General features: G+C 34.7%; 3 protein-coding genes and 1 long non-coding RNA gene across 5 annotated transcripts; 3 read left to right on the top strand and 1 right to left on the bottom strand.

Annotated features, from left to right (window-relative positions):
* The first annotated feature begins 2240 nt into the window (after positions 1 to 2240).
* LOC100798381 (probable LRR receptor-like serine/threonine-protein kinase At2g16250) lies at positions 2241 to 7616 on the top strand. The gene is made up of 5 exons (XM_003544362.5): positions 2241 to 2824; positions 2916 to 5020; positions 5405 to 5530; positions 6021 to 6043; positions 6355 to 7616. Exons 2-5 carry the CDS (start codon positions 3174 to 3176, stop codon positions 6942 to 6944), a joined length of 2586 nt encoding a protein of 861 aa, XP_003544410.1. The 5' UTR covers positions 2241 to 2824; positions 2916 to 3173; the 3' UTR covers positions 6945 to 7616.
* A 1187-nt stretch (positions 7617 to 8803) lies between these two features.
* Positions 8804 to 9505, bottom strand: LOC102660132 (uncharacterized). Its single transcript, XR_417899.4, has 3 exons — positions 9370 to 9505; positions 9219 to 9281; positions 8804 to 8919 (listed from the first exon to the last, which is right to left on the bottom strand). It is a non-coding gene; the product is annotated as an uncharacterized lncRNA (long non-coding RNA).
* Positions 9506 to 10154: 649 nt separating this feature from the next.
* Positions 10155 to 17446, top strand: LOC100798909 (probable methyltransferase PMT28). Of its 2 annotated transcripts, XM_003544363.4 has the most exons (8): positions 10155 to 11434; positions 11922 to 12071; positions 14052 to 14322; positions 14422 to 14514; positions 14973 to 15147; positions 15594 to 15836; positions 16051 to 16245; positions 17138 to 17446. In XM_003544363.4, exons 1-8 carry the CDS (start codon positions 10625 to 10627, stop codon positions 17334 to 17336), a joined length of 2136 nt encoding a protein of 711 aa, XP_003544411.1. In that variant the 5' UTR covers positions 10155 to 10624; the 3' UTR covers positions 17337 to 17446. The 2 variants fall into 2 exon arrangements, 1 of the variants encoding a protein (XP_003544411.1); XR_001384727.3 differs by lacking the exon at positions 17138 to 17446 and having other exon boundaries at positions 15594 to 15921; positions 16051 to 16194.
* An 897-nt stretch (positions 17447 to 18343) lies between these two features.
* LOC100799430 (S-adenosyl-L-methionine-dependent tRNA 4-demethylwyosine synthase) lies at positions 18344 to 24553 on the top strand. The gene is made up of 8 exons (XM_003544365.5): positions 18344 to 19489; positions 19679 to 19794; positions 20019 to 20194; positions 21225 to 21415; positions 21504 to 21590; positions 23514 to 23671; positions 23754 to 23964; positions 24049 to 24553. Exons 1-8 carry the CDS (start codon positions 18653 to 18655, stop codon positions 24199 to 24201), a joined length of 1929 nt encoding a protein of 642 aa, XP_003544413.1. The 5' UTR covers positions 18344 to 18652; the 3' UTR covers positions 24202 to 24553.
* The last annotated feature ends 1489 nt before the right edge of the window (positions 24554 to 26042 follow it).

The raw sequence follows: 26042 nt of genomic DNA on the forward strand, positions 1-26042 counted from the left end.
GAACATACAAATTTAGCTTTTTCGTTTAATTCCCTTTTGTTAAATCTACTCCTATTTTATAAATTAGAATACATAATTTAGAATTTGAAGAGTGCGTGAAACTTTTCTCACTCTCCCCATTAGACATTTTTAATATTCTTTATTTTCTCACTTTGAAGTGCATTTCAGATACTCATCGAGCAACTAGCTAAAAATTCTCTCTCTCAACCATCTCAAACTACCATTCTTTTATTTCTATCTCTAAATTAAATTTTAATCATTTTAAAAAAATATCAATAGTTAAAGTAATAAGCTAAATTATAATTTTTATTTCCTATAATTTTAAATCCACGATTTTGACTCCCTATTTCTAAATCAATACATTTAGTCTTTTTATTTTTTTAAATAAACAATTTTAATCTTTCCATTCCGTGACCATCCAAAATTAAAAGTTAATTTTGATGTAATGTATTAGTACTGATGTAGTGTTTATATAAGCAATTAACATGACACTTATATTTTTTTATCACCATGACATTGATATAGAGTATTCACCCGTTGACAAGTAATTTCAATCAACAAGAATAAAGATAAAATTAAAGTATTAATTTTGCCTAATGTAAGAATTGAATTCAGGATAAGTTTTATACATCACCATCTATTTGTTGTGATTATGGTGAATATTTTAAAAGATTAAAGTCTCACTTTCACCTCGTTTAATTTTAGATGTTTTTAAACTTTTATAAATTATCTTATATCTTTAGCTTACAAATACGCTAAGACATAGTCTTGCATTCATAGGATCAGTCCAGGTCAGTTTGGTATTGTCTAAATCCGCCAATTTGCTTTCCTTCCATGCATGACAATAAGTCTAGCAAACTTTTGTTTTTGTATGAATTAATTTAAATAATTATTTTCAAATTTCAATTCATACTTATATGGAATAAAAAATATTTTGCATTATTGTTTTTTATTTAATCTCCCCTTATTTAATTTTAAAACTAATTGTTCATTAAAAGCCCTAATTTTTAGATATAGATTTTTCATGTTTTAAAATTAAGTACCTTTCTTAGATACCCCATCTCATTCCCTCTAAATTCTTGGATTAAAAAAAATATGTAACACTTTCTAGTTATGCTTCTTCAACAGATCAGATTGGAAAAGCCATTAAATCTTAGAGGACTTAAGTATCACATAGATAAATCTTTGAAGATAGTTTGAATTCTCACATCTCAAAGCTCTCATCATGATGAGTCCAGTTCATGACATCTTGATCAATTTGTAGTGTTTACGATCATATGTGATCCCAATATATTACAACAGCACTATTTATATTTAACTCTACATATCTCTACATTTATATTTTAAATTGGATTATAAATTTTGGAATATTAATAATTATTATAAAAGTTAATAATATGCTGATAATGATAATTTATAATTGTATGGTAATATAAAATATTTTTAAACAAGTAAACTTTTTTATTATACATTATTTATAATTCATTTATAGAGAATGATGCAAATATGTAGAATAAAATTATTATGATGATGATCAAGTTATATGTTTTTTTAAACAAATCTACAGCAGAGGATTTATATATGAGAAAATATCCGTGTAATAATAATAAAAAACGGAATCTTCATCACCAACGTCACATTACAATTATAAAAATCAAGATTGATATCTGTCAACTGAGCTAAAATTGAATACCAGAAAGGCTGGGTTTGAACACACAATTAAATCAAGCAAGCCAATATTAACCTAATAAACAAAACGCCCCATCTTCATTTTCCCACACATATTTATATTTTTCTACACAAAACTACGGGATTTGGACCGATCTATCTGTTGTCATGTGATCATTTGGTTTGAAAGCGTGACATTTCAAAATTGGTTCCCCCTTTGAAAATTCTACGTGTGAAGAGACAAGAGACAGCACATTACAACAACTTGAGACTCTCATCTGATATGAAAAATTGTTACAGGAACATCAATTATATTATTTAACACCTAGAAAAAAAAATATGAATATGATAATATTTATAATGTGATAAAAAAATAAGAAGTATTACTGAAATATATGAAATTAAAATTCATGTGTCACTGTTTAATCTTATGCATCCTTCTCACCTTTTCACGTCTACAGCATAAACCAGAAAAGAAAATTCAACTCCCAAAAAAAAAGGAAAAGAAAAAGGCATGTAATTCCACGAAATTTCTAATAACAAATTGACAATCATTTTGTTTTTGCACTTCATTGATGTGTTGCAGTATTGTATTGTATTATCCAGCTTTTCCAATCCAATCTCTTTACAAACCAACCCTCAATAATAATCACACAACACACTAGCACACACTACTCTTCATAACTACCATTAACACACACCCCTACCTTTTTCAGAAAAACACTTACACAGTTACACAGTCTTCTTCATTCTTCACCACCACCTCTCTCTCTATATATATATTTCAAACGCGTCCATTAATATCTTTCGGTGAGTTAGAAACAAACTTAGCCTCGTGGCAGTTGGGGGCATTATTAATGCACTATCCATTCTCTTCACATCCCATTTAATGTTTGGTTGCACAAACCTCACCTCAATTCCAAAACCACCACCCCTTTTGGTCATGTAAAACACACCACAACATTATACTCAGTCTCACAAACATACAATACAATACAACCTTAATCATGCCAAAGCCTGTGTTTCATTTCATCCACGCAGCTCGTGCGAGGAAATTAAAACAACAGAGACATTCCTCCGAACTCAGACATTAATGGATCCGTTCCGTGGATTGTGTCTGAATTCAGAAGAGACAGCAGAACAGCATCATGTGCAGGTAATAAAAAAGTGAAGAAAAAAATCAAAAAGAAAAATAAAATTCTGAGGTATGTCAATTTTGCTGAATTGAACTAAACTGATGCATGCAGATGAAGTAAAGTGAAGTTCAATTTACAATCGAGCACCTGGATCAACTAGTACAAGATTGTTCCGGTTCTAGCTTAACTAGTAGTCTCAAATTCAAGTCCTGGTATCCAGCTGTATTTTTCGTTAAATACTTAAAGGAAGAATTTTTTACTGTTTATAGTAGTTCTATCCGACCCGAACAAGATTGTGTACTGTAAGAATATATTTGTTTGTGTACAAAAAAAGTGAAGTTGAGTTTGTGAGAGTGAGTTTTAGCATTCATGGGAATGGGAGGAATTGCAGTGAGCGTGGTTACAGTGTTGTTGTTGATGATTGGATTAACAATGGGAATGAGTTTGAGTTCGAGAACAGAATGGTTTGCGTTAAGGGAGCTTCGACAATCGTTGGAGATTAGGGCAAAGTATTGGCCAATAAAAGCCGAACCGTGCGGGAACTGGACCGGGGTTCAGTGTCGGAACGGTCGAGTTGTGGGTATAAACGTGTCAGGTTTGAGGAGAACAAGGTGGGGTAGGCTTAACCCAAGTTTTGAAGTGGATTCTCTAGTGAATTTCACACTCTTAGAAACGTTTAATGCTTCTGGGTTTAAGCTTAATGGGTCTATTCCTGAGTGGTTGGGTGAGAGACTTGGTGTGTTGGAGGAGCTTGACCTTAGCCTTTGTTCTATAAAGGGTTCAATTCCTGATTCAATTGGGAGGTTGAGTAAGTTGAAAGTTTTGTTGCTTTCAGGGAATTTTCTCACTGGTAGAATGCCTTCGACCCTTGGGAACCTCACAAGGCTTTCTGTTCTTGATCTCTCTGGCAACTCTCTTTCATGGCCTGTGCCTGATTCTGTGTCTAAACTTGGGAACCTCTCAAGGCTTGATCTTTCTTATAATTTCTTGTCTGGGTCTGTTCCACCTGAACTGGGTGCCCTTTCGAGTCTTCAATTTTTGAACCTTTCTGGGAATTCTTTTACTGGGTCGGTTCCCTCTCAACTGGGTAACCTTTCCAAGTTGGTTGAGGTTGATCTTAGTATGAATTTTCTGTCGAGGTCATTGTCGGGTGGTTTGTTTTCTTCTGTGGTTTTGGCCCTCGAGGTTCTCATTCTCAGAGGGAATTTGTTAGATGGTGTTCTTCCTGCTAATTTGAGGTCAATGCCTAGGTTGCACTTTCTTGATGTGTCCAGTAACAACCTCACTGGGACACTGCCGAATTTTGCCGATTGGAATGTTAGCTCTGCTGGTGTTGTGTTCAATCTGTCAAACAATATGTTCTATGGACTTCTGAATACTTCACTTGACAGGTTTAAAATGATTGATTTATCAAGTAATTTTTTGGAAGGTGAGGTGCTAGGTGGTGGTGGTGGTGTTAGTAATGTTGATCTAGATAGAAATTGCCTACAGAGGATTCCAAACCAGAGGAATTTGGAAGATTGTAGAATGTTTTATGATAAAAGAAATTTATCCTCTGCATTCCCAGAATCTGAGTCCAGAAGCCGCAGACGGGTGATATTCATGCTGGTAGGAATATTTGGTGGGCTTGGCTTTATTGTGCTGCTGGCATTGGTCCTCATGCTTGTTCTAAAACAATGTCACAATCGGAAAAGCTTGGAAGTTCCAAGGGAGACCAAAGATGGGGGGGCTGTTGAAGAAGGGGAAAGTCCTATACCTCCGAAAGATATTGACTTTGTGACTGGTGTGGGAGAAGCATATAGTTTTGAGCAAATGCTCCGTTTGACTGGCAATTTCGCTGAATCAAATGTCATAAAGCATGGTCATTCTGGGGACCTCTTCTTGGGAGTCTTGGAAGGTGGAGCAACTGTGGTTGTCAAAAAGGTAGATTTGAATTTATTTAAGAGAGAATCGTATGTTGTGGAATTGGGACTATTAAGTAAGGTTCCACATGCAAGATTGGTTCCAATCCTGGGCCACTGCTTGGACAATGAAAATGAGAAATGCATAGTTTACAAGTACATGCCAAATCGAGATTTAGCTACTTCCTTGCACAGAGTCACTGGTTCAGATGGTAAAATACAGTCCCTGGATTGGATCACGAGATTGAAAATTGCGATAGGAGCTGCTGAAGGCATAGCTTACCTACATGAGTGCAGCCCTCCCCTTGTCCACAGGTAATACCAAATGCATCACGAATTGTTAGGGTTCTCTTACTATGAATAGAAAAATATGATTAGCCACGAAATTGAATTTGTCAGAAAAAATTGATTGAATTTATGTTGTCAAAATATGTTGGATTCTCATTTTCTTTTACATGGTGCCTTTGTGATATTAGAATGGCATATTTCTATGTTAGAAATAGAATTTCGAAGTTGACTGATATATTGGCATAAAATAAATAAACATGCTCTGGTCTCTTATATTGTTTTTTGCATGGCTTATTGTATTGCATTAAATTGTAAGTTCATTATCACTGTTAACAATGTGTAAAGTGAGGAGGTTTGAAAGAACTTTTGCAGATTTGCAAATTACTGAAATTTTAGTCTTGATTTTTGAAGAGATATCCAAGCTAGCAGTATACTACTTGATGATAAATTTGAAGTGCGACTAGGAAGTTTGAGTGAGGTTACTGCCCAAGGAGATCTTCAACAAGGAGTCATCTCAAGGGTTTTCAGCAAGCCACCGTAAGTTTTGAATTCATAAAGCATAACTGTTTTATAACAAATGAAAATGAAAGAGATACTAAGATGATTTGTAAACATACTGAAGCTTTTAATGGTTGTAATATACTGGCAAGAAAATGATTTGATCATACCTATAAGCTAGAAAGAATGACTTAGTAGATCTATTACTTATCTTTGTTAGAATTAGTATAATTAGTATAATTGTTGCTTCTCTTTTTCTAGTGCATATTTGAGTATAGATAGTCATTTGAGCTATTTGTATATATTCGTAAGTCACTAAAATTGATGTATCTCTAATTAATTGATTGTAGATAAAAAGATTGCATTCTTATTGATATGGATGCTTCTTGTAATCAAGTGACACAAAAAGCACTAGCAAACAGAGCTGTCACTGCATGTTGATTTTGTTGATATTTAAATTCATTCTCCTGTTCATATTTATATTCAGAAAAGGTTGTAACTAACTGTTTATTTTTTTGTGGTTTTGCAGATCTTCTAATCAAGCCGATTCTGGTGAGTAAATTGGTTTCGCATTGTCTATTTAATTTTTAACCCGATTGTTAATCCATGCATCCATTCATTTAATGGCCAGACATATCTAAGGTCTAGACCTAGATATAAAAAGCAAGATCTATTTTATGGAAGATACTTCAGTGCAGCAGTCCACTAAACATTAGCAATCTGCTAGACTGCTTCATATGTTAGTACATAGAAAGGACATGCATACTTACATATTGGCATCAAGATTTATGATCTTTTTGCTGTTTAAAACTGTTACAAGAGAAATCCTGAACATTTTCTTTTTCTGTTGTGCTAATGAACAGGTAAATCACCAGTGACATGCACCTATGATGTCTACTGTTTTGGGAAGATTTTACTTGAGCTCATTACCGGTAACATTGAAGTCAGCAAGTCAGATGATGCCACTACAAAGGAGTGGTTAGAGCAAACCTTGCCTTACATCACTATATACGATAAAGAACGGGTGACTAAGATTATTGACCCATCATTGATCGTGGATGAGGACCTATTGGAAGAGGTATGGGCTATGGCAATTGTGGCCAATGCATGCTTGAAACCCAAGCCTTCCAAACGTCCTCCTATGAGACATGTCCTGAAAGCATTGGAAAATCCATTGAAGATTGTGAGAGAAGAAAATACTAGCTCAGCAAGGTTGAGAACAAACTCTTCTAGGAAATCTTGGAGCACTGCATTCTTTGGTAGCTGGAGGCACAGCTCATCAGACAGTGTTGTTGCCACAAACAAAGAGGGTTCAAATGACACTAAAAAATCAGGAAAAGTAGGTTCTCAAAGTAGTGGAAATGATCACTCTTCTTCCAATAAAAGATCGTCCAATGAAATTTTCCCTGAACCATTGGAAATACAAGATGTGGAGACAGGAGTGACAAGATAACCACTTGTGAAATGGGTTTGGTTATTCTTTAGTCTGTGAGATTTTTTTACCACTTTCTCGGATAATTGGTGGTGCCATAGCAATTGCTTGTTATTAGCACGTCAGACTCCACCCAGCATCCATTATGGTCCATATTGAAGCAACGGAGTACCATAATACTGCTATTGATAGCTTTTGCTTTCCAAAGCTTAGATTAAGCAGTACAGATTGAAATGCCTGGTATGAGAGCTCCAAAAAAACTGAATAATTTTACTCATTCAATAGATTGTTTGAAACACACAGCCCTCTCTTAGGTTAAAAGTGTGTGACAAAATGAAAAATAATGAAAGGGTTTTCATTTTAATGAGTAATTGTAAGGGGGAAAAACGTTGTTACTCAGCTTTTCTTTGGTAGGTTATATGTATTTAGCATTGTAAATCTTCTTGAGCTCTGTAGCATTTGCCCTAATCTTGAGTGTTGAAAGTTAATCTTTTTGCGCTTAAGAAAAACACAAAATGGTTAATTGGTTGAGTTAGTTAAGTTTATTAGTTAGTTCTTTAGCATGTGTCATTAGTTAGTACTAGATTGATTGGTTGGAAGTCATGTGCTACTAGAGGTTCTCTGTGTAAGTTCATGATGTGATTATTGAAACACAACTTTTACAATTCAGTAATTCTACTTTTGTTTTAAAAAGATTTGTCGTTCTACACAAATTCTCATCATATCTGCCGTGTTTCTCAGCACAAAGTCCTCTAGGATTCCGTCACAAATGCTACAACGTGTGAATTTGCTATTGATGAATTATTAGAGTGAGATTCATAAATACTTCATCAAACTTGTTTGTTTTAGATTGATTTTATAAATGAACTAAGTTCAAATTTTGTAGGATTTAACAGTAAAAATTGTGAATAACTGGCGCACCCCAACATTCTTTTATTCTTTTTAACTTTTATATCTTCCTCTATCATCAAAAGATCTAGTTTAATATTTTTTTTTTCAAAAAAAACTTTACTAATATATTTGATAAATAAAAAATAATGAATTATTATAAATTATAAAAAAAACTACTAATAAAGTGCGATTAACAAGATGACTTGTGATGCTCCCGTGCACAAAATGTTTTGGCAAGTAGATTTGATTGGTTTAACTTATTGCTATTTAGTACCTCAAATCTCAAAACGTGATATTCTGAGAGAGACCGGGTTAAATTTCAGAGACAAGCGTCGTCTTCCTCAACCATGTTTCTTATAAGTCATCCTGGCGTGAAGTATAAAGTAATTAAAATTAAGATTAAAGGATATTAACACAGAAAACTTAAGACAAATATTTTTAAAAATATGTATGAAAGTAAGTATTTAATAATGATGTGATTACATGTAAAAAAAAAATCATGTTGAAGAATGAGAATATAAATTTATAATCATAACCTAATAAATTCGTTAGAGCCTGGAAGGAACGAAACAAGTTCTTTGAGCCGAAAACTGGTTGAGTAAGCTTCCATTCGCACCCAAAGATGTAAAACACCTCTTGATTCTTGATAAATTTGGCATACCTTAAAATTCGTTCTTTTAGACTTATTCATGGGTTTATTAAGTTGCTAACAAATAAAACATGTAAACTACTTGCTAGTATGCCTCACATTAGCTAACCACTGCAATTATAGCCAAGTAAAACGTGTAACTACTGCTTTGTAAGGCCATTGAATTCCGTAAAGTATCTAACAAAACTAATATTAAAATTCAATAAGTATCTATTTTGCACCTTATTGACAGATTTTGAAAACCTCGAAATGTTACTATCACTATTCACCAACAACCATATATGCCCCCAAAAAAAGAGAAGGGGTGCAGAACAAAGCACACAGTAGCAGAGTTCAGCTTTCAAAAATGCTAAATTCATGCTGCATAAAATCTTCACTGGGTCTGTAGTATTTGTCTGAAGAGAACAATGCCAAGTTAGATACTTGGCTAGTATAAAGGCACGCAAATCGCTCAACCTGCATCATTAAACGAATTACCATTCACTGAGATCAATTTTGTACTTATGATTTGGAAAGTGGAAAAAAAATGCAATCATTTTCACAAGCTTCTAAATGAGGGGGAAAAGGGCTATAATAATATGCATAATTTACCAACATGTTCTTTACACATTGGTATCATATTAAGGCATCATTTGGCAAGAGTTAGTCTGCTATCTAACACCAAAGCAATGACTGGAAAAAAAAAATACAACTGAAAGTGCAGTTTCCTGTTGCTACGGTGATTCTGTACAGTTTCAAAGGAAGTCAAATTTTACCTGATGTGCAAAGCGAGAGTTCTGATAACTAGTCTTCATCAGCTGGCCCCATGGCTCGTGAAACTGTATAAAGTAAATTGCATGAACTCTAGTGTCCCTGATCAGTAGAAACAGAACTTAAAATATTGGGAAAAGGCTAAAGCTTTTCTACCTTTTGGTGTAATTTTCTTTGAGCTTCTTGATGACTTAATCGCACTCTCTCTTTCAAGCTGATAAAAGAATTAGGTACTTAAAAATAAATTCCCATAATTAGACTTCTATGCATGACATGAGAAAATGAGAATGGGCCTAAAAGGCCTAACCTTCAATTTATCAAGTTTCGAATTTAACTTCTGCTTGGTATCTTCATCTGGATTCTTTAATCTGAAAAATTGTAGACTAACCTGAGAGACTCGTTCAGATGATGCATTTCATTCTCAATGCGGTCTCACTCACTCCTCACGTGTTGAAGTTCCTGCACAACACAACACTACTTGTGTAAAAATCTTATAACCCAAATGTGTATTAGCTTCTCAATTGTCTAATGAGAAGAAACTGAGAATGCAAAATCCCAAACTTCATATCATTTTAAACCTATCCTTTTGTATGATGTCCTTTAGAAAGCTAAGCATTATTATATGAAAAATAAAAATGCCATATATCCTCATAAACAACGCATGGTGCCATAGTGTGACGCTGCTATCTTTTAATGGAACAACTCTAGTAGTATAGACTAAAAAAGCTTAAAATATATAATTTTTTTTTTGTGAAGACAGCAAAAAATAATATTTCAAAGACTAAAATGAACAAAATAATTTTATAGGGATTAAAAAAAGAAGCAAAGTCAACAAATTACATGTAATAAAAAGCTTGAACAATTACTATTACCAAATTCAAACTTTATAAGAAAACTGAAAAAGCATTTAATCACGCTATTATTAGTTATTACCGTTGATTAAATGCTGACTACGTATAATATACTCTATGTCTCTGTATCCAGCCTTATACAGATCGAAGCTCCGAGGAACATATCCTCTGCCTAACCATGATACCCCAACCGCTGACGCTACTTCCCCCTCTGCCCTTCTTTCCTACAGTAACCATTTGCATCACTAACCCCTCTTTTTTTTATAATTTTTTTTTTTTTTACTTTCCCATTCTTCACTCTGAAACAGACACCATTTTCTCTGATAAAAGGCAACACCACCTAACCAACCTCTTTGTTTCACTTCTCAGATTTGAACAAGTTTTTATCAATTACCATTCATTTACTCTTTGCATTTTCTTGTGTTGGACTAATAGACTTAGATCAGATTCGTTTCAAAAGGGTGGTACTTGGTAGTGCTAGTTCAAACTTCAAAGAGCTGATATCGATTATTGAAATTTCAAATTTTCAATATTTTTCATTGGTTGTTGGATTGAGATATATGGCCATAGCTCGGTTAGTTCGGCAAGCAAAGCGCCCTCATGGGTTGTGGGTGAAGATGACAGCCGTGACCATATTGGGTCTCTGCTTCATCTTTGTGTGGGGGGTGTTTTCGTCTTCTTCAACCTCTGTCACCACCCAAAGGGAGAGCTTTGAGGACATTGCAGAACCCGTGTCCTCTTCCTCTTCTCACAAACCTCAGAAGTTGAAGAAAGATGAATCCAAAAAGGGTGGTGGTGGTGGAAAGAGTGAGAAAAAAAGTAACGGGAATGGGTCTTCCCACCCTGAACAACACAAGGGAAAAGACAACCAAAAGAAAGAGAAGAAACGCGTGCATAAGGAGGATAATAAGGAGAAAGGGAATCATCGAGGGGATGAAGATCCTCAACCACAACATGACCAGGAAGAGAAAGAGAAGCGTGAAGAGGAGGTGGAGGTGGAGGGTGAGGAGGAGAGAGTGGATCGAGAGAGTGAGGGGGATGTGGATGCTGATGGTGGCGGTGATTTGGCTGAATCTGTGGATCAGGGTGATTCTGAGGCGGTGGAAGATGTGGAGGAGGTGAGAAAAGCAAGCAAGGGAAAAGTGAAAGGACCCTTGTTCAATCCAAATGCTACCTATAGCTGGAAACTGTGTAGCACTAGAAGCAAGCATAATTACATTCCCTGCATTGATATTGAAGTTGGTGGTGGGAAGGTACCAAGCTACCGGCACACGGAGAGGAGTTGCCCGAGGACGCCCTTCATGTGTATGGTTCCTCTTCCTCATGAAGGGTATGGATTTCCACTACCCTGGCCTGAAAGCAAATTGAAGGTATATGAAATTGAGATAACTGTTTAATTTCTGAGTTACAATATTGCCATTATAAGTTTATAGGTGATTATGGAGAAGTTAGATAAGGTAGCTTATGGAAAAGTTAAGGTGGATAAGTTGATTTTAATTCCTACAAGAAGTTTGATTCATTTTACTTGAATTATTTTATTCACTTGTCCTATAGGAGTTTATTTAGAAATTGAGGAATGCTAGGAACACACTCTCTAACATGCTCTTTCTACCACATACTTTCCTATTGGTTGAAATTTTTTGAAAACTTCAGAATTAGGAGAGAGGTTCATTAAATATGATGTGAGACCCACAAAATTTTGTGATTTTCAATAAATTTCAACCAATAAGAGAGAGTGTATTTGAAAGAGTTTGTTCCTAGCATTTTTCTTTGAAATTTATTCAAACTGGCTCGTAAGCTTAAATGTTGGTGTGGTGTGTTCTTGTTTTCTCATGGTAAGATCTCGTGTCAGTGCAGATATTGTATAAGAATGTTGCACACCCGAAACTAGCTGCATACATAAAAAGGCATAATTGGTTGATGGAGTCTGGAGAGTATCTTACTTTTCCCCAAAACCAATCTGAGTTGAAGGGAGGGATTCATCACTATCTTGAGTCCATTGAAGAGGTAAGTTTTCCACTAGGGTTTATTATGTTTGGTACCTCTTAAGCATGATTGTTGGCAAACAAAATAGATGCAAAACAATAAGAAGAGGGACTGCCAGAGTTTTATTTCTCAAGCATTATAAACTCAGAATTACCTTAATGACATTAGAGATTAACTTGATAGTAATTTGATGATATATATTTTTTTCATTATACCTGAGATACTATGAGGAGAGAACAATGAATTAAGGGAAATTACCAGTTATAGTAGGTCTCCACTTTTAACACTACAAAATATATATGGTGTGTACTTCATGTATTTAGATAATTTCAAGATCTAGATACTGGCCAGTTCAGTAAGCTTGACACTTATTTTCAAAGTGTTATGCCTTGAAAATCATTGTCAATTCTTTTAGCTCATAAACTATCAGCATTTTAATTTTGTATCATAAAATATGTCAGTTATTATGGCAACACCCTGCTGCCACTGTCACTGTCTCACTGTTGCTTTAGTTCCTAAGGTTTGAACCTCTTCTCAAATGCAATGCTGCTCATGTTCCTGTGTAAGTGTGTAATTGCACAACATCAACCAACTGTCATGAGTCATGACCTCTAGCTTTGCAATTCTTTTATCTAAATCATGGAAATAAAATAAATGATTCCGTGTATTGCCAATGACAAGAATATTGTTTAATGAAGAATTATTTCAGTTTCCCAAACAAAATAAACTTTCTTTGGATACTCTAAGATATGATAAGATATTTTTGGACATTTCCATATATTCTAACTCTCTCCCCCAAGCTAAAACTTACTTAGCTTTAAGCATGTTACAAACAAACCCTTTAAATAAAAAAATAAATCAAACTATATAATTTGAGATTGTAGATTGAAGGAACTATGACAATTCTTTGGGATTATTGTGGGGCCAATTGATACTTCTGGTAAAGTCACGAGGCAAATTGATTTCTTTGGGAAAGCCATGAGAGTAGGTTGATTTTTTTTTTTTTTTACCTCAGTTCATGATTTGAACCAAAAAGGAGAAATAAGTAAGAATGATGACCAATAGTGGGGAATAGTAACGATAACTAGAGTTTATTTGAAACACACCAAAAAAATGCACGGCGGAGGAGATAGAAACTTGGAGAGAAACACGAGTATTAGGGCATGGTGGAGATGTCACGATGGTAGAAGAAACCAATGATAAGATGGCTAAAATAGAGAACATGATCAATGATCACTGAAAGGAGGACATAATAGCCAGAAAATTGTCTAAGACACACCAATAAAATGCATAGTGGGAGCTAAGATGAAGAGATGATCTAAACGAAGAACACAACTGGAAGAAGGCTGAACTTGCATGAAGGAATTAATTTGAAATTAAAGTAAAACTCCAAATTTTAGGGAACAAAACAATTTGATATATTCGTAAGAGTTTGATGGGCATGCACTATCAGTGTAAATGTTTTTACACTATGAAAGTTAATAAACTTATCATACATGACAATTTGTGATTGGATGATAGTGTGTTAGTGCATATATTATTTATTCTACTCATAAAAGTTAGAGCACTAACTCTCATTTTTATACTAATTACTACCATAATTTTAACTAATTAAGGAAACAAATCATGATATGACAGGAAAATCTTGTAAGTAATCCTAAGAAATAATGAGGAAATACGAAAATTAATCCTTAAGGGTGGTCTATGATAAGATGCTTTTGGATATTGCCATATATTCTAACAGTAACAGATACAATAAGATGAAAAAAATGCTTGTGACAATGAAATTTCTAGGATTGTCTTGTCACAACTATTTTCAACCTTGGTTTTATTTGCACAATTACATATTCTATAATTGCATTCTGATGGCAATATTGATGTTTGATTGTTTGTTTATATTAGCTAGAGTTACAACAACTATTACCTAACAGAATACTTTTCTTTTTACTGTTTATTGCTGTCATCTTGGAAACATCTTGAAACTCATTCTGAATTTTATAGATGGTACCAGACATTGAATGGGGTAAAAATATTCGTGTTGTTCTGGACATTGGATGTACAGATTCGAGCTTTGCAGCTGCTCTCCTTGACAAGGAGGTTTTAACATTATCACTAGGCTTGAAGAATGACCTAGTGGACTTAGCTCAGGTGGCGCTTGAGCGGGGCATCCCAGCAGTGATTAGCCCTTTTAGTAGAAGGAGGCTTCCTTTTCCAAGTCAAAGTTTTGATGCTATACATTGTGGGGGCTGCGGCATACCTTGGCATTCCAATGGTTTGTGTTCCTGTCTTTAGTTACTTGTCTCTGAAAATAGTTTCTCCAAATTATATTTATTTTGTTAGAAGAATAGGTTACATTTCCCCACTTTTTCAGGTGGTAAGCTTCTATTAGAGATGAATCGGATTCTACGACCTGGTGGATACTTTATTATGTCAACTAAACATGACAGCATTGAAGAAGAAGAAGGTTGGTCTCACATTTGATTCAAAAGTGCCTCCACAGATGTAATAAAGGAACTCTGTCTCTTATCAAAGATTCCTTTTTTCACCCTGTCTTTTAAGTGTGGTTATTATGATACTGCTAACTTGATGCTATTTCTATTCACTGACCATTTGTTTTAGCAAAACTGAAGCGACATATTTAATTAGGTTTATTAATTTTGTAAAAAATGGACCACTTTTTTTTTTTATCATGTTCTATTGGTTTGATCAGATTATATTGGTAATAATTATACATTTCAAATATTATATAATATAAAATAAATATAGGAAAATAAATTAAATTAGCATAAAATGATCATATTATATGTCCTGTAAGATATAAAATTTGCAGTGTGTATCACATCTGGCAATGCTTTGTGTAGATATGAACCTTGACAATTGAAATGCCATACAAGTGACAGTTACGTGTCTTTTCTCTTCCAGCCATGACCACATTGACCGCATCTATTTGTTGGAATGTTCTGGCGCATAAAAGTGATGATGTTGGTGAAGTTGGAGTTAAAATATATCAAAAGCCTGAAGGAAATGACATTTACGAATTGAGAAGGAAGAAGGTTCCACCACTTTGCAAAGAAAATGAAAATCCTGATGCAGCCTGGTATCCTACTGTAAATATTATTTTGCAAAATTGGTCTTCTAGTAATATGAAATTGCTTTCTACAATGCATGTCCAGTTATAATTTTCATATAGTTGAATGCCAATGTCAAAATGTGTATTTATCTTCAACATGCGAACCTGATTTTTCTGTGTTACTTTATGTTAGAAGAACTTCTTTGATCTGGTAATGCCATATAATTGCACATTAGTATGATAGTGCAGCCTCTGATTATAATTTTGATCATTTGAGCTTCCAAACCAAACTGGGAAAAAGTCTATAATTGAATTGCATTATGTTTAGATGCTTAGGATACTTCCACACCAAACTCATCATTTGTGCTATATTATGGCTTTTTTTGTGTGTGTGTAAAGCTGTTTGTTTACTGCATTTAGCAGCTTGAGTTCATCACATAGTATGACTTATTTTTTCAATATTCTTTGAATAGGTATGTTTCCATGAAGACTTGTTTGCACACCATTCCAATTGGAATTGAACAACACGGAGCAGAGTGGCCTGAGGAATGGCCCAAGAGGCTCGAATCTTATCCTGACTGGGTGAACAACAAAGAGAAAGTGGTTGCAGACACCAACCACTGGAATGCTGTTGCTAATAAGTCATATCTCAATGGATTGGGCATCAACTGGACAAGTATCCGGAATGTAATGGACATGAAATCTGTCTACGGAGGGTATGCCAGAAAACCAGCTTGATTTTGTTCTCAATTTGAAAGTCTTAGAGCTTGTAGATATCATGGATAATCCTTGCATCAATGAGTGAGCTGCATTTTTTTTTCTCTTACATTACACATATTTAATGCACATGTTTATGTTCATTGCATGATTTCCTACACGTGTTAGGAACACTGGTAAAAACAAATTAACAATTTTTCCTTGAAAATACAGATTGGCTGTTGCTCTCTCTCAACAAAAGGTCTGGGTGATGAATGTAGTACCTGTTCATGCACCGGATACACTTCCCATCATTTTTGAACGTGGGCTTATTGGTATATACCATGATTGGTGTGAATCATTTGGCACTTATCCAAGAACATATGACCTTTTGCATGCTGATCATTTGTTCTCACGGCTCAAAAACAGGTATGATTCAACAATGTCTTACATTGTTTTATGTATGTTTTTTCTCTTGATGTTCTTGACATTAAATGGTTTGGTTCTTGCGGCTTGTAGTAAAGTTAGAAGGTTTAAGTATGTTTTTAGTCCATATATATGAACGACTTTTGATTTTGGTCTTTGTAGATTTCTTTTCTTTGATTTTCATCCTTTTAAAGTTTGAAATCACTATTTTTGGTCTTTGGAAAATTAATGAATTTTGGTTTTATTCTTCCAAACACTATTTTTAGGCGTCTAGAAAAATTTTAAAGGTGTTACATGCTGACATGATACTTCTGAGTACACACGCTGGTTGGTATCACATGATTGGGTGAGTTTGTTTAACCTTGTTTTTTTAAAAGTGCTTGATAAAATAAGCAGTTTTATGTTTTTGCTTATGTGTTTGTCTAAACTGCTTTTACTTGAGATAAATAGTTTGCTGCTTATTTCAAAAAACAAATCCTATTTGCTTATTAAAAAAATGTTTGTTTCAAAAACACTTATTTTTAAAGTTTAAACAAACTCATCCGTAATCACTTATCATTTCTTTAAACACATAAGCAATTAAGGAGTATCCTTGGTGTTATGTGACATTTAAGAAACAATCCTATATGCTTATTAAAAAAGTTTGTTTCAAAAACACTTATTTTAAAGTTTAAACAAACTCACCCCCTAATCACTTATCATTTCTTTAAACACATAAGCAATTAAGGAGTATTCTTGGTGTTATGTGACATTAAATGCTTAGGTTTCTGAGGATTGTGGTGAACTTAGAATTACGTATTACAATTTAATATGAGTTTTAAAACTTGCTCCTGCTAGGTGAAACTTGTGATCAAATTCAAATTGCTTCCATGTTCTTGAAACAATTATTTTGCAGGTGCAAGCAGCCTGTGACCATTGTTGTTGAGGTGGACCGTATATTACGGCCAGGAGGTTGGATAATCATACGTGACAAAGTTGAAATTCTAAATCCGTTGGAGGAAATATTGAAAAGTATGCAGTGGGAGATTAGAATGACTTTTGCTCAGGACAAGGAGGGTATCTTGTGTGCACAGAAAACTATGTGGAGGCCTTGAGTCTCATATTATTTGCAATTTTCTTCTTGTATAACATCAACCACAAGTACGAGTTGTATTACCATGTTCTTCAACTTGAAATGATGTGAATGAAGGAATTTTTATAGGCATCCTTCTTCCAACAAATCTATCAATCATCAAATTTAACCAATCCTCCCCGTATAATTAAGTTCTAATTGTAGTTTTAGTTCATGTATAACAAGTAGTGTGGAGTTTAAGGTATATTTGGATAAATAAATAAAAAAACTAAAGTTTTTATTTAATATGTTATTATCTCATAAATTTGACTATAAAAATATTAGAATAAACTAAAAAGAATTTGTTTTGAAAAGTTTTACCAAGTTTATTGATAAGTCATTAGCTATTTTCATAAGTTTAAATAAGGCCTCCGTAAACTGTTCCAAACATTTCCTACTCTTGTTCAAATTTAATTCAAATTTTAAATGATTATAATTAAGTTCTTATGGTAATTTTGCCTTTACCTTAAGGCTAAAACCTCTAAACTTTTTATCCTTTAACTCAAATAATTGGAAGTTTATGATGAATTTGAGATATAAAGCTATTTGCACGGTTCAAATTTGGGAAATTTGGTGAAACTTTGAACAATTTTGCAACAAGTCCTTTTCATTTTTTCATTTTTTTTTTGCAAGAAGTGTGGTTAGGATTTCAAAATGAAAGACAAATTGAAATGATTTTTTGTTTTTTTTTTTTACAAAATCGAAATGTTCTTACTTCTTACTATTGTTATGCTTCATATATCTGAAAAAATGTTAATAGTTCTAACTTTATGGGACACGATTTGTATTGTAAAATACTTTTTTCTTTTATTTATTTAAAAAAGATTTTTATAACAAAAATTAAGGAATAGTTTCTTATTTCTAATAGTATATACAATTTTAAGTAAAGTAGGATAAAATGCAAGCCTTTTAATCTTGTCCTATTTCATCTTATTTTATTTTAAACAATTCAAATAACAGAAAGAATTCTTCTTCATATAATTCTGTTTCATTTTTTCTTTTTCTGTTCAAATGATTCTTATTATCCTTTATTTCACCACTTTCGCATCGACTCGAAGTCAATAACAATAACACAGGAACCGGGGCTGCAAGTTTAAACCCCTCATAGAGGGTTCTTGCTCGCTCTCGCTGGCTGATTCCTCCGATGGTGTTCGCCGCTGCAAACAGATCAATGAACTAAAAACATGCACACGCACTCTTCACTTCACTCCCATTTTTCAATAACAACAACACATAATAGTTAGCTACTATCACTATTCATCACTCTCTCTTTCATAATCTCCATTTTCTACTCCAACAATGTCGATATCAATATCGTTATCCTCAGTCCCCGCGCGTCTCACACTCCTCGCTGTCTTCTCCGCCACCACCTTCTACTGCCTCTACAAATATCACCGCCTAAGACACCTTAAACTCTTTCTAAACCCTAACCCTAACCCTAACCCTAAGATTATCTTCGTCTCCGAAACCGGAACCTCCAAAACCCTCGCGCGTCGCCTTCACGGCCTCCTCGCCTCCAATGACGTCGCATTCGACCTCGTCGATGCGCAGCACTACGAGCCCGAGGACCTCCCCAAGGAGACGCTCATCATCCTCGTCGCATCCACGTGGCTGGATGGCGCTCCCTCCGCCGCCTCCCGCTTCTTCGCCACCTGGCTCGCCGACGCGGCCGCCGACTTCCGCGCCGGCTCCCTCCTCCTCTCCCGCTGCCGCTTCGCCGTCTTTGGCGTCGGGAGCCGGGCCTACGGCGACTCCTTCAACGCCGTCGCGAGGGGCCTCGCGAAGCACCTGAGGGCGCTCGGCGCGGCGGAAGTCGTTCCCCTGTTCGAAGGGGACGTCGACGGCGGTGACGTGGATGCGGTTTTCGATCGGTGGTGTGAGAAGGTTGTGGCGGTTTTGAAAAGTGGTAGTGTTGTGGAAAGCTGTGATAATGATGGTGCTGAGGAATCTGGCGTCGTTTCGAGTTCTGAAGATGAGTCTGATGTGGATAGTAGTGAGATTGTTGATCTTGAGGACATTGCTGGTAAAGCTCCGTCGTGGAGGAAGGCGGTGGCTAATGGGGAAGAGAGCAATGAGAAATTGAATGGCAGAAGAGAAATGGTTACTCCGGTGATTCGAGCAAATTTAGAGAAGCAGGTATATAATGTGATAATGTTACATGGTACTTTGTGTAATTCGTGTTTGATTTGCATTAGTTGAAGTTGTTGAGTTTATTGTGTTGCTTAATTAGGATGGTTCTTAATTCAGAATTAGCTTTGGTAGATGAGAATTAGGGTATAGGTTGTTTTTTTGAATTGGCTTTCTTCATGGATTACCAATTTGCAGGGGTATAAAATTATTGGGTCGCATAGTGGTGTCAAGCTTTGTAGATGGACCAAGGCACAGCTTAGAGGTCGAGGTGGTTGCTATAAGCACTCGTTTTATGGAATTGAGAGTCACAGGTAATGGCAACTTGACATGCTACAACTCGTTCATTATCTTTTAGCTGGCAACACTAGGTGCTTGAATTTATTATCATACTGGTGTGGACTGCCATTCCGCACCATCTGAAGCTTGGCCATACTGTTGGTGACCTTATCTTGATTTATTTATTGTTTTATATGTTGGCGACCATATTTCAGCTGCCAAATTTACCATGTCATTCTTTTTTTTGGAGTTGTTACAGATGCATGGAGGCAACCCCTAGCTTGGCATGTGCTAATAAATGTGTTTTCTGCTGGAGGCATCACACAAATCCAGTAGGGAAAAGTTGGCAGTGGCAGATGGATGATCCAATAGAGATTGTAAATTCTGCAATAGACCTGCATACAAATATGATTAAACAAATGAAAGGAGTTCCTGGTAAATTTTTGTTTCTATGCTGCAATCATGTTGAAGTAGTATAAGGCTATTTGTCAGATTGATGGACATACATAGGTGATAGGTCAATAACGATGCTGCTAGCCCTTGATCATATCTTGTGTACTGTCAGTTACCATGCTCTCATTGAAAGCATTGGGCAGACTAAGGATGTGCTATGGTGAAGGAGTTTAGAGGGAAAGAGAAGGGGAGGGTAAAGTTTTCATTTCAAGTAGATATTCTCTTGTTTGAGAACTTTTTTAAATGCATGCAACCTTTCAATCATCCCACTGGAATACATTATATCCCTCCCAATTCAAAAATAAAAATTTAATTGTCGCTCCATTTCCCTTCAAACCCCTTCATTCAAATCATGCTCTCAATCAAAACTTAAATTATGATGTCATTGAAAAAAAAATCCAATGTTAATTTTTATTCAGTGATTGTATGTGTTATATCAACACTGTCTTCTATCTAGATGGCACTTCCTAATGCCTGTGAATTTCTATGGTGACAAGACCCATTTTGATATATTAATTTCCATATTGCCATACTGTGTGTAATTTTATAAAGGTTTAAATACATTTTCCGTCCCTGCAATTCAGCGTTTTTTTCATTTTCATCCCTGCAATTTTTTTTCTCGTTTTAGTCCTTGTAAAATATGTTTGTTTTGTTTTTCATCCTTAAAGCGCTTTAGATAGCACTTTTTCACTGTTTAAAACATTTTTTTACTGTTAAAAGCCCTTTTAGATAGCACTTTAAGGACGAAAAACAAAACAAACACATTTTGCAAGGACTAAAATGATATTTTTTTTTTTTGCAAGAACGAAAATGAAAAAGTGTTAAATTGCAGGGACGAAAAATGTATTTAAGCCTTTTATAAATCAAAAGAAATTGGCTCACTTTAAGTACCCTGTTAAGTATCAATTCTGACTGATATTGGGGAGATTAGCTTTAGAGCAACCCCGCCTTTCTCCACATCATTGTGTTGTGTGATTAGTTTCTAAATTGGCTTATTTAACTCTTCCTGTAGGAGTCACCTTGGAGCGATTATCTGAAGGCCTCTCACCACGTCATTGTGCATTATCTCTTGTTGGTGAACCTATTATGTATCCAGGGATAAATGCACTTGTGGATGAGCTGCACAAAAGGAGGATTTCCACTTTTCTAGTTACAAATGCACAATTTCCAGAGAAAATTAAGTCACTGAAACCTGTCACCCAGGTTTTGTGACTTTTAGACTTTCCAAATTAAACTCTTGTTGGTTATGCTAATGCTAGTCAAACTTGATATTCTTATTTCCCCCTTGCAGTTATATGTAAGTGTAGATGCTGCAACAAAGGACTCTTTGAAGGCAATTGATAGACCACTCTTCGGAGATTTCTGGGAGCGATTCATTGTAAGTATTTTCCCATTCTCTAAGTGAAAATTTAGATTTATATTTTCTTAGTAGAATCTGACCATGCCTTACGAAGTGTATGAAGATGGAAGAGTAACTGTATGTTTTACTTTTATTTTTTTAGAAAAAATCCTTCTAACTACTCTAGGGAGCAGCTTAACAGAATTGCATATGTTTTTTTTCTGTTGTTTAAGAGCTTATTTTAGAATCTTTAGTTTGTGGATGATAATAGACCCTTTTTCCTTCATGATTACCAATTTTGAAGCTTGGATGTCAGTGCTAAATCCCAAAGAAGAAACAGTGGGTATTACTAGTCTGTGAATAGCTAATCTTCCTACTGTAAAAATTGTATAGATCTGATCTATGATCATTCAAGCCTTCTAAAAAGAGCATTCCAATCACATTTTAAGCAAATATACTAAATTCATTGAGTTGTTCCAAAGGATCAAAATAGCAAGTTATTAGTGGAATTTCATGAAGAATCTTTGTATAATACTCATTTGGGTGGGGCCTTACTGCATTGTAAGCAAGCCTGTGTCAACAAAATAATCAACCCGCAATGAATAGGGAGGATATATAAATGCTATCAATAATATTGAAAATGTGTAATAATATCTGCAAAAGAATGCTCTCCTTGGTTTCCAGATATGTTGAGCAACCCATATTCATATAAGTCAAGGGGGACTGGTTTTTCGATTTCATAAAGGTGGGAACCTGCTAGATCAACAATTTTGTACCAATGGTGTCTTTTGAGTATACCAAATCAATATAGTTATCCTTCTTTTAAGATGGCAATGAAATTTCACAAGTGACACGATCAAGTATAAGTTTTTCTGTCCTTGTTGGTTGTCTTGACAGAAAATTTCTCAAAATTAGTTAGTTTATATAATGTTTATAGGAGAAATGCTAGCAACATTCGTTACCATTGGCTAAAATTTATTATGATTCAAAATCATGTGAGTTCCACTTCAAAATCATTCGTTACCATGGGTGGGGCCTTACTTCTAATTTTGTGATTTCTAATAAATTTCACCCAATAGTAGTGTTTTGGAAAGAATGTGTTGTAAAGTGTATTATTGAGACAAGGTTCTTACAGTGTAAAATAAGATGAGGGTTCACTTTTTAAATTTTCAACTAGAAGTTGAAGATCAATTAAAATGTGAATCTGACGGATAGGTATCTAATAATTCATGAAGGGGATTATTATTATTATTATTTTTTACAATTCAATTAGATTCCTAATGTAGAAATATGCTTTATGTGTTTGTCAAATACTTCTTCTGGCCCTTTTATGAAAAAGAACAAAATTAACAAATTACTAATTCATCAAGGCCAATGGAAACAATTACTTTACTTAATTTTAATTAATAATGTCATAAATTTTAATTTTATTCCCAAATTACTCATAGAATTAAATGGTTTAAATAATGATTATGACTTATATTTGATGACATTATTACGTGTAATTTAAGGAATAACTTTTCCCACCAACGAGTGTGACTTGTTAAAAGGTTGATGAATGTGTCCACTTGCATGGGGGAATGAGTGAGTGTCTCATTAATAGATTTCACAATAAGTTAAGGTTATAAAAGGAATTTAGCAATTAATACATCTGAAAAAGGGTGTATGTTTCTTATAATTAGGACAAAAGGTACACCACCAATTTGTTTCTTATAAAAAGGACCGAGGGAGTATTTTTTTGGTTAGAACCTGTTTTTTTATCATTATAAAGAATGGAATTGATTAGTTGTCTACTAACAAGTATTAATAATCTTAGTAATAGATATTATTTGATGACAGAAAAAGAAAAGCTAATTCAGTTTCTTTTTCTTTTAAGTTGGATTTCATCCAGTAATTTGTCATTTGATGTAAAGTTTGACCTCTTGATGATCAGCTTGTCTGTATTTTCATAACTATGTCCAGGATTCCTTGACTGCTCTAAAGGAAAAACATCAGCGAACTGTATACCGTCTGACCCTGGTGAAAGGCTGGAATACCGCAGACATTGATGCTTATTCTAAGCTCTTTAGTTTAGGAGAACCTGACTTTGTTGAAATCAAGGGAGTTACATATTGTGGCTCGTAAGTCTCCCACTTTTTTCCCTCTTTAGTCCAGCACTCCAGCTAGCTTTTAGACTTTTAAATGACAGTGAGCTCTTCACAGGTCCACTACATCAAAATTGACAATGGATAATGTCCCTTGGCATGCTGATGTGAAAGCTTTTTCTGAGGCCCTAGCTTTGAAAAGCCAAGGAGAGTATGAAGTCGCGTGTGAGCATGCTCACTCATGCTGTGTCCTCTTAGCAAAAACTAATAAGTTCAAAATTGATGGTCAGTGGTATACATGGATAGACTATGAAAAATTTCATGATCTGGTTGGTATCTGAGTCCTACTGTTCTTTTGGACCAAATTTGGATTATTGTTTTGTTTATGATATTTAGCCTCAATTTATTTTCAGGTGGCATCTGGAAGATCTTTTGACAGCAGAGATTACATGGCTGCCACACCATCGTGGTCTGTTTATGGATCAGAGGAAGGTGGATTTGATCCAGGACAATTGAGATATAGGAAAGAGAGACATCACAAGTCAACCCGCAATCAAGCAGGTTAGACATTCAAGAGCTTTTGGCACCCAACATTCATTTTCCTGTTGGTCTTTTTTCTTCAGTGTATAACTCTAGGTTATACAACATACTTCAATAGGACAGTTTTGTAATACGTGGCTTTATAGGCTAGTACCATCTCAGTGTATTTAAGCCCCAATGTTTTCCCAATTGGCAGTTGAATGAACAGAACATTTTTTCTTATTTACCTCAAATAGTACTTTGGATGTCAATGTTTTTGAGCTTTTGCTGCACTAAGCATTGCTTAGTGTTGATCTGTTGTAATATTTTAGCAAATTCCTTCAGTTGGTCTTTCATGAGAGGAAGATTAAATGGAAATATTATAATACAATGCAAACATGTAGAACGTGTAAATCTCAAAGTAATGCTCTACTTTTTTTCCTGATAAGAGTTAAATAGTAATGTAAAAATTTTAAAATATTATTGTCACAAGTTAATGTAGAGGTGCTTACTTAATGCCAAATTTTGTTATTGTGGGACTCGAATAATAATTTTTTCATAGAATTAAGTTGATGTCACATACTTTTTATTATAGTGAAATTGATGCCGGTCTTTATTCTTTATCAAGTTCTCCTACCTCCCACCTCACCCCACCCGCAGTATATTATTAAAATCAAAATATTGGGTATCTAAAGCAGTTTCCCAGATGATGCTGCGTCACTCACTCACTCCCTTCACATGCAATGCACTCTTATAGAATTGTTGGTTCAGTCATCTCTATTAGTGCTACCTTAAATCCTCCATTGCCTACACCATTGTACCGATATCGCATTTTCACGCTTTTTACCATGCGTGATTTTCTTGTTGGTCCCATCTTGTGCTATTCATTTTAATCATATACTTTTTACTCTAATTTGGTTTCACAAGAGATCTTGCGAGAAACATTATTAATCATTTTGGTTTGCTAGTATTAAAAGTCATCAGATTTCCCTTTTACCCCAAAACATGCTTTCATATAGCGGCTACTATGTTCTGTCAATTTTCCTTAGCAGTCCCTTTCAATTATAAATTTATAAATCAATTTTCTGTCTGTCTTTTTGACTGAAGACAACTTTGGACCACGATAGAATCGTTTGATTTGAAATCTAATTCACATCAATGTAGGTTCCTTTCGTAATTAGTTTCCAATATTAATGTTTTTGTACTACATAATCATACTCCCCAAGGGAAGCTAGTAAACTAAGAGATGGTCATATAGATTCCCTGCTTTCAATTTGCCTGCATTTGACAAATTATTGAAATATCTAAGCAGCATGACTTTGTCCTTGTATATGGTAATCTGTATTTGATTCATTTTTCATTAATATGAACGAGAAAACGACAGAACAAACCTCTGAATAAAATCTAACATCATAATCTTAATAATGAACTGATTACATTTTCAACTTCAGATTATAAGACTAAGATCTTTAACTTTATCTAATATATATTCTAAAGACCAGAAACATAATTAAAAAATCTCTGAAGTTAAATTATCCATTTTCAGGCTGTAAATATTTTGGGTTCGAATTTTGTGAATTGAAAAAAACAAATCTTTGTTGGAAAAATTAGTTTCACTATGTAGTGGATGTTGTCAACTTGAACAGCATTGTCTATAGGATTCATGTGGTCTATTCCGTGAACGAAATATAGTACAATATTCTTGTCTCTGTACAAATTGCAAGGAACACCATTTCTAGGACCCTCCCATCCCCCAAAGTTATTTAAACCAATAGTTTCTCTCGTACAGCACCGCCCTGTTCGTGTTAATTAACAAATTTTAAAATCAAAATGTCTTTTTCCAATTGCGACAAAAGATAAATACAAAAGGGGGTAAATTACAAGCTTG

Source organism: Glycine max, chromosome 14, assembly GCF_000004515.6.
Source record: "Glycine max cultivar Williams 82 chromosome 14, Glycine_max_v4.0, whole genome shotgun sequence".
NCBI classification, from domain to species: Eukaryota; Viridiplantae; Streptophyta; class Magnoliopsida; order Fabales; family Fabaceae; genus Glycine; species Glycine max.

Bases quoted from the DNA above. Each gene is read 5' to 3' on its own strand.
- LOC100798381 (XM_003544362.5), top strand. From the start codon at position 3,174: ATGGGAATGGGAGGAATTGCAGTGAGCGTGGTTACAGTGTTGTTGTTG. The intron at 5,021-5,404 runs GTAATACCAAAT...TGATTTTTGAAG, and splicing joins AGCCCTCCCCTTGTCCACAG to AGATATCCAAGCTAGCAGTA. The intron at 5,531-6,020 runs GTAAGTTTTGAA...GTGGTTTTGCAG, and splicing joins AGGGTTTTCAGCAAGCCACC to ATCTTCTAATCAAGCCGATT.
- LOC100798909 (XM_003544363.4), top strand. From the start codon at position 10,625: ATGGCCATAGCTCGGTTAGTTCGGCAAGCAAAGCGCCCTCATGGGTTG. The intron at 12,072-14,051 runs GTAAGTTTTCCA...TGAATTTTATAG, and splicing joins ATCTTGAGTCCATTGAAGAG to ATGGTACCAGACATTGAATG. The intron at 14,515-14,972 runs GTTGGTCTCACA...TTTCTCTTCCAG, and splicing joins CAGCATTGAAGAAGAAGAAG to CCATGACCACATTGACCGCA.
- LOC100799430 (XM_003544365.5), top strand. From the start codon at position 18,653: ATGTCGATATCAATATCGTTATCCTCAGTCCCCGCGCGTCTCACACTC. The intron at 19,795-20,018 runs GTAATGGCAACT...GAGTTGTTACAG, and splicing joins TATGGAATTGAGAGTCACAG to ATGCATGGAGGCAACCCCTA. The intron at 20,195-21,224 runs GTAAATTTTTGT...CTCTTCCTGTAG, and splicing joins ACAAATGAAAGGAGTTCCTG to GAGTCACCTTGGAGCGATTA.